This window comes from Pollicipes pollicipes, unplaced genomic scaffold (assembly GCF_011947565.3).
Source record: "Pollicipes pollicipes isolate AB1234 unplaced genomic scaffold, Ppol_2.1 Scaffold_6052;HRSCAF=7182_pilon_pilon_pilon, whole genome shotgun sequence".
NCBI classification, from domain to species: Eukaryota; Metazoa; Arthropoda; class Thecostraca; order Pollicipedomorpha; family Pollicipedidae; genus Pollicipes; species Pollicipes pollicipes.
This window is the reverse complement of record NW_023596805.1, coordinates 18,449,888-18,457,924: the sequence shown is the minus strand read 5'-3', so window position 1 is coordinate 18,457,924 and position 8,037 is coordinate 18,449,888. Positions and strand designations below refer to the sequence as shown.

Sequence of the window (8,037 nt, the reverse complement as noted above, 5' to 3'; positions counted from 1 at the left end):
GCCGACAGGAGACACCGGTAGCGGTCGACCGCTGCTGGAGCCGCCACAGCCGGTCTCTGCCGACAGGAGACACCGGCAGCGGTCGACCGCTGCTGGAGCCGCCACCAGCGGTCTCTGCCGACAGGAGGCGCCGCAGCGTCGACCGCTGCTGGAGCCGCCGCACAGCCGGTCTCTGTCGACAGGAGACACCAGCCACTCGGCTGCGGCTTGCCGACGCGCCGCGTGACCGTCGCGGCAGCCGGTCTCTGTCGACAGGAGACACCAGCCACTCGCTGCGGCTGCCGACGCGCCGCGCTGACCGTCGCGGCAGGCCTGCTCCAGCGAGCGCACCCACGCTGCACTGGACGACGCCGTGTGTAGTGCGCACAAAGGCAAACAGCTGCCGAATAGTGAAGGCCGGCGGCGTGACGGTTAGCGCGCGTAGTAAACTGGTACGTAAGCCTAAGCAGTCCGAGCGGCGAGCTGGCGTACGTGAGCTTCACCAGAGCGTGCCTGTCGTCGTCAGCAGGTCTGGCCATCAAACTACAATGCAACTCTAACGTCTACATATCTGACTGCGTGCCGGGCGTACGTATGTGCTCAGCTGCATGCCGCCGCCACTACAGAGTTCCGTGCACTACATACTGCATCATCCACATCTAAGGCAGTGGATACCCGGCAAGGTACGGTGCAAAAGGCTGTCAGCGACCACGGACACGTGACGTGAACAGAAACCTATGACAGCACGAGACTATTTTCAGAAGAGAAGAGCGATGCCCAGCTCACTTCAAAACGGAGAAAGCGAGGTGGCCTTTCAGGGAACCTTTCAGGGAGAGAGCAGCTGTCAGTCATGCGACCCTCGGCCGCCCAGCCCCACAGCTGACGGAGCTGTCGAGCCGCGCGCACTGGCCGCTGGACAGAGCGGCCACAGCTAGACAGGCACCGGACAATCAGACAGCCTGACCACCTCAGGCGTTCAGCCTGCCCACCTCAGGCGTCCAGCCTGGCCACCTTGGGCGTCTAGCTTGGCCACCTCAGGCGTCCAGCTTGGCCAATTCATCGCGGTACACGGCCAGACTCTCAGCGTCAAAGAGCACGAAGAAGACGTCCTTGAGCGACGAGGACATGACGTTGACGAAGTAGTCGTGAATGGCGCGTAGGATGATGCGGGCCGCGTCCGCCTTCTCCAGACCACCCCTGACGGCCAGGCGCACGGGTGTGGGGTCAGACGGGGAGCGGCGGCGACGGTGGGCCAGGCGCCGCCCGGCCGTGCTCGCACAGCGCCAGCGGCCAGCCAACACAGCGGGGCTGGGTCGAACGCGAGATCAGCTCGGCCACAGCTCAGTCCTACAACAGGCACTGCGAGAATCACGGCCGACCGCAGCCGCCGACCAGTGACTCTGATCGACGGAAATCGAACGGATAACGCGCTCGAGCATCACATTGCGACGACGGTGTGAGCTATGGGACTAGGCGTCGCACGAGACCCGGCCCGGCGAGGCCTGGTCAGCCCGACCAGCCGATCGGTCCGCAGCCAGCGCCACCTATACGACGCGACCGCCACCTATACGGCGTGACTCGAACCAGCCACCGGGGACTTACTTGCCGCTGCCGATGGACGGAAGCGCGATCGACTTGAGGTTCTTCTGGTCGGCCACGGCCAGACAGTTCTTGACGGACTTGGTCAGCTTGTCCCCGATGTTGGTGTCAGCTGTCGGGCGCAGCGCACCGTTAGCGGCACACCCCGCCACGGGCCGCCAGCTCAGACCGAGTGGGGCGGCGCGAACCGCAGGCGGGCACGGACCGCTGCTTCAGCAACGGACGGCTCTGGGGCCTCACGGCAGACGCGATTACCGCGGACACCAAACGTCGTCAGAGACACAGAGACAGCGAGTCGGGGCCCAAAGTATCAGCGTCGCCAGTTAACACCTTCCCCGGCAACATCACACTCAATCCACAATCGAGCAACACCGTCGTTGTCCTACGCCAAAATAACAAAGGAGCGGCGGCGGGGCACTCTGGGCTTGAGGCACCGAGCGGACGTCAAGAGCCAGCCACGCGACCGGCACGGGGGAGGCGCGGCTCGAGACACCGGTCCCCACTCACTGTGGGTGGGCCCCGTTGACGTGGATGATCCAGTTGGCAGGCACGTTATTGGTGGAGAGAGGCGTCGCTGGAAAGAGCACGGCATCCTGTCACTGTAAGAAGGCGCATCACTGGAAACAGAGGTAGCTTGCATCTGGTGGGAAGGAGCGTCGCCGGAAACAGAGGGTTAGCTTGCATCTCGTGGGAAGGAGCGCCGCTGGAAACAGAGGGTAGCTTGCAGCTGGTGGGAAGGAGCGCCGCTGGAAACTGAGGGTAGCTTGCAATCTGGTGGGAAGGAGCGTCGCTGGAAACAGAGGGTAGCTTGCATCTGGTGGGACAGAGCGTCGCTGGAAACAGAGGGTAGCTTGCATCTGGTGGGAAGGAGCGTCGCTGGAACAGATGGTGACACGTAACTGGGTCTGGACTCTGATGCTACGAAAAGCTACCTATCCAGGCCTCAACGGATGGTCGTTTGCTCAGCTGCTGCCTGATATGGGCGAACAAAGGCGTGGCATCCGCCTCCAACGTGGCGTGGCGCACGGAGGGGTGACGCGGTACCCGCACACGACGAACAGCTGGGGCCGGCCTCCCCAGTATGGCGCTGCGAGAGGGCTGACCGAGGCCCTAGGAGATCCAGCGATAGTCACAGCATGACCAAGGACGGTGGGAATAAAGCTCTGACTGGCCAGGGCCATGGTGGTTAGACTGGGTCCTGGCAAATCAGAAGGCCAGACATGCAGTCAGACATCCCGCAGGCATTGCAAGCGAGAAGAGAAGGGTGCGCATGATCCTAACCATGCGTTCGCTGAGCTCCAGCGAGGAAAGCAGGGCTGAGAACAGTGCGGAGCTCCGCAGGGCCGCCAGGGGGGCCAGGGTGCCGACGAAGCCAGAGGGAGGAGCGAGCGGGAGGGCCGCGGGCGGTGCGTACCTCCGCAGGGCGCCAGGGGGCCCCGGCTCCAAGGGAGCCGACGGAGGAGGCAAATACGGCCGCGGGCGGTGCGTACCTCCGCAGGGCGCCAAGGGGCCCCGGCTCCATGGGAGCCAGAGGGAGGGAGGGCGAAACAGGGCCGCGGGGGGGGGGGGGAGGGGGCGTACCTCCGCAGGGTGCCAGAGGGCCGTGGCTCTTGCGCAGCTCCTCGAGGGCGGCGTCGTAGCCGGGGGTCCCTCGACGGCCTCCAGCGCGGCGCCCACCTGCCCCGCCAGAGCGAAGCCGGACGCGTCGGGTGCCACCACCGCCTGCACGCTCGCCATCGCGATGTCGCCCGCTCACCACGTGCAGCTGCCGGCGCCAGGGGCGCGGTGGTCAGCGGCGACGCACCGGGCGGGCGGCGCGAGGCACGGCCGCCGGCACAGGGGAGACGCGGCGGTGGTCAGCTGGCGGCGCGCGGCACAGACCGGCACAGGGGGGAGACGCGGCGGTGGTCAGCAGCGACGCACCCGGGCGGCGGCGCGAGGCACAGACCGGGCACAGCGGGATGACGACGGCGGTCCGGTGGTCAGCGGCGACGCACCGGGCGGCGGCGCGCGGCATCGACCGGCCCTCCTCGAGAATGCAGCACGGTATGACGGAGCCTAAGGAACTTGGTCAAGAAAGTCCTGCCGTAGCAGCTGTTTAGGCCCGGGGGCACGTTATTACCCCGTCTGCAGCCCCCTCACCGTCTGGCCGAGGAACAGCTTCTTCTCCGAGAGCGGGGCGAGATTGGCGTTAGGCTTGGCTCGCCTGCCGGCCGCTGTAACCGAGGACATAGAGACATAGGTCCTCCGGCGGCTTTTACACAGCACGACAGGAACGACAGGGTCACGAGTGTCACCGATGACCCACATCGCACACAGCTGGCGGGTGAACATTGGGACAATGGCAAATTCCTCGGGAAAGCACACATCATTTGGACAACCTTTCCGACCACCAAGAAGCAGCCGCTCATTCACATCACCACACAAAGTTGTTAGGTCCGTAAAAAGCAGCACATGAAACCTGCGTCAAGCTAAAACAAAGCAGTGAAACAGCGCTAGAGATTGCTGTCGGCAGCCCCGTGGCGGACCGGTGACCCAACGTGAGGCAGGGGGCGGTCAGGCACGTGAACAGGGACGGTCCGACAAGGCAGAGGCGACGGCGCCGACCTTTCTTGGGCGGGGCGCGTGGGGTGGGGCGCCACCACGCCGACTTTTCTTCTGCGCGGCGGTTGGCGGAGCCTGACTGAGCACGTGGACGCCGTTACCGCTGTGGGGCACACACATCATACAGTGAGCGCTGGGAGAGACCACGGCAGCGGGCACACATATCACACGGTGAGCGCTGGGAGAGACACTGCAGCGGGCACACATATCACACGTGTGAGCGCTGGGAGAGACACGGCTGCGGGCACACATATCACACGGTGAGCGCTGGGAGGGGACACGGCTGCGGGCACACATATCACACCGGTGAGCGCTGGGGAGGGACACGGCTGCGGACATTACACATCATACGGTGAGCGTTGGGAGAGGACGCGGCTGCTGGGCGGGCACACATATCACACGGTGAGCGCTGGGAGGGAAACGGCTGCGGGCACACACACCATACGGTGAGCGTTGGGAGAGGACGCGGCTGATGCGGCGAGCTACACCGCCGGCGGACAGGCGTCAGTGGTGTCAGAACAGAGACCACAGTCACGACAGGAGAGATTGTACAAAAGTAATCGCACCACAGCTAGACACCAGAAAGTACGAAAACAAAAGATTATTATTTTCTGTCCTTTTATTTTTTTGTTTTAGATTCCAGCTGTATTGCAACTTGTTGCGCCCTTTCTTCCGCAGCCCTTGTTACCGTAATAAAATACGTCCCTTCAACATGTGCTCAAGCAAACATATTCTCAAAAGAACCTAATGAAAACAATGTATGACCCATTTTTATCGTAGCACCTGGATATTCACTGATATCAGCATTACTTATTCGGATCTTTTAAATCATAATCAAAATAATAAGAGGTAGATGAAATGTCAATGCATTTCGCTGTCAAGCTTCTCCAGGAGTCAAGTCCTCGAGAATTCTGTTAAGCTGCAAAGCAAAGCTTATTGGCCCTCTTTTTCGGCATTATTTCCATGACATGAATATAGGCTAATGAACCTACCTGACAATGGCATCAGTATTCCAATCATACGCGACTACTTGTCACAAATCCCATGAAATTGGAGACGTGCAACTGACATGTAGACGACCCGTTGGACAAAACCACAAACCGGAAATCACATCCGCAAAACAGCAATCTACAACCGCAAAACCGTTAACCACAATCGTGGAACGGGAGACCAAAACCGCAAAACCGTAAATCACAACCTCAGAACCGCAAACCACAACCGCACCTCCTGCATGTCCATTCAAACAACAGGATATGCAGTCGAGCATGGTTGAGCCTGATTGGCTGCCCTGGCAGACCGCTGGGAGTGAGCACCACCAGCACCGGCAGCTGGGAGCCAGCCCTTAGCAGCGGCAGCTGGGAGCCAGCCCTCAGCACCGGCAGCTGGGAGGCGGCCGGCGGAGCGGCGGCGGCTGACACTCACCCGGCATGGAGGCCGTGTCGCCCCGCTTCACAAGCAGCGACGGGTGAATACGGGGTAGTACGCCGCCCTGGGGAATGGTCACCCCGCGCAAGAACTGCAACACACACGGACCTTTGTCAATACGGAGAACCACCGTGGTGTGCTGAGACAGAGACGGCGACAGACATGCACATGTATCGACAGGAATAGCGGGAGGCGACACACACTACGCACGACAGGCCCATAACAGGACTGGCACACTACAGAAGGAAACGTGCTGGAAGAGTCCCTCATAGTCACTGCACTGTATTGAGGAACTACGTAAGACGCGGACCGACTATTCCAGTCCAGGAGGGCGATATGATGAACACATCCGACACGACTGCAAGCCGTGTGTATGGCGCTAACGCCGTGTGACATGACTAGCCACGGATCTCTTTGCTGCCATAAGCACGCACTGGGCCAAGTCACAGGGCATGCCTGCCAGCTGATGGCAGCACATTCCACGCACCGACCGCGCGATGGGAATAGTTGGGCTGCAGGGGTTGCAATGGGCACTGAAATTGTGTCAACACGTCCGAAGCAACACGCTGTGTATTCGTATCATGGAAGCTCAAACTCCCTACGGTCAGACAGCCGTTGACCCACACTTGCGCGCACACCATACGGCCCGGGGCGCGGGTGTGGGACAGAGGGCTGCATCAAGCGGACACATAGCCCTACAGCTCGCATACAGCCCCGGGAGTGGGTGTGGGACAGAGGGCTGCATCAAGCGGACACATAGCCCTACAGCTCGCATACAGCCCCGGGAGTGGGTGTGGGACAGGGGGCTGCATCAAGCGGACACATAGCCCTACAGCTCGCATACAGCTCCGGGAGTGGGTGTGGGACAGGGACGCATCAAGCGGACACATAGCCCTACAGCTCGCATACAGCCCGGGAGTGGGTGTGGGACAGGGGGCTGCATCAAGCGGACACATAGCCCTACAGCTCGCATACAGCTCCGGGAGTGGGTGTGGGACAAGGGACTGCATCAAGCGGACACATAGCCCTACAGCTCGCATACAGCCCCGGGAGTGGGTGTGGGACAGGGGTCTGCATCAAGCGGACACATAGCCCTACAGCTCGCATACAGCCCCGGGAGTGGGTGTGGGACAGGAGCTGCATCAAGCGGACACATAGCCCTACAGCTCGCATACAGCCCCGGGAGTGGGTGTGGGACAGGGGACTGCATCAAGCGGATACATAGCCCTACATCGCATACAGCCCAGGGAGAGGGTGTGGGACAGGGGACTGCATCAAGCGGACACATAGCCCTACAGCTCGCATACAGCCCCGGGAGTGGGTGTGGGACAGAGAGCTGCATCAAGCGGACACATAGCCCTACAGCTCGCATACAGCCCCGGGAGTGGGGTGGGACAGAGAGCTGCATCAAGCGGACACATAGCCCTACAGCTCGCATACAGCCCCGGGAGTGGGTGTGGGACAGGGGGCTGCATCAAGTGGACACAGCCCTGCAGCTCGCATAAAATGAACGCAACACGCCTGGATAAACAGCACAGCAAAGAACCAGCACAGAGCCGAGTGCAAAGCCGCAAGGTCCAGACTGCTCTGCCGGCCGTGTATAGCCCCTCGTACTCACAGACAGCTCCACCGGCCGTGTAGCCTCATCCTCTCAGACAGCACCACTGGCCGTGTGTAGCCCTCGTCCTCCCAGACAGCTCCCAGACAGCACCACTGGCCGTGTGTAGCCCCTCGGCCTCCAGACAGCTCCCCAGACAGCACCACTGGCCGTGTGTAGCCCTCGTCCTCCCAGACAGCTCCCCAGACAGCACCACTGACCGTGTGTAGCCCCTCGGCCTCAGACACCCACTGGCCGTGTGTAGCCCTCGTCCTCCCAGACAGCTCCCCAGACAGCACCACTGGCCGTGTGTAGCCCCTCGGCCTCCCAGACAGCACCACTGGCCGTGTGTAGCCCTCGTCCTCCCAGACAGCTCCCCAGACAGCACCACTGACCGTGTGTAGCCCCTCGGCCTCCCAGACAGCACCACTGGCCGTGTGTAGCCCTCGTCCTCCCAGACAGCTCCACTGGCCGTGCGTAGCCCCTCGGCCTCCCAGACCGCTCCACCGGCCATGTGCAGCTCCTACCCCCTCCCAGCCACCCCACTAACCGTGTGCAGGCCCCTCACCATGCATGCAGGCCCCTAGGCAGCCACAAGACTGACCTTGTGCAGCTCCTCGTCGTTGGCGATGGCCAGCAGCAGGTGCCGGGGCGTGATGCGACTCTTCCTGTTGTCGCGAGCGGCGTTCCCGGCCAGCTCCAGCAGCTCGGCTGCTCGACACGCCACCCACAGACACACATACTCAGTCAATCGCTGGCAGCGGCTGACACACCACGGACACACACACTCGGTCAAGCGCTGGCAGCGGCTGACACACCACGGGCACACACAC

The 8,037-nt window shown here is 62.1% G+C and overlaps 1 protein-coding gene and 1 long non-coding RNA gene across 2 annotated transcripts; both read right to left on the bottom strand.

Moving 5' to 3' along the window:
• Positions 1-457: 457 nt before the first annotated feature.
• LOC119104311 (core histone macro-H2A.1-like) lies at positions 458-3,315 on the bottom strand. Its single transcript, XM_037228008.1, has 5 exons — positions 3,160-3,315; positions 2,682-2,688; positions 2,086-2,152; positions 1,582-1,740; positions 458-1,176 (listed from the first exon to the last, which is right to left on the bottom strand). Exons 1-5 carry the CDS (start codon positions 3,313-3,315, stop codon positions 1,014-1,016), a joined length of 552 nt encoding a protein of 183 aa, XP_037083903.1. The 3' UTR covers positions 458-1,013.
• A 953-nt stretch (positions 3,316-4,268) lies between these two features.
• On the bottom strand, positions 4,269-7,907 carry LOC119104456 (uncharacterized). The gene is made up of 3 exons (XR_005094937.1): positions 7,809-7,907; positions 5,605-5,698; positions 4,269-4,285 (listed from the first exon to the last, which is right to left on the bottom strand). It is a non-coding gene; the product is annotated as an uncharacterized LOC119104456 (long non-coding RNA).
• Positions 7,908-8,037: the final 130 nt, after the last annotated feature.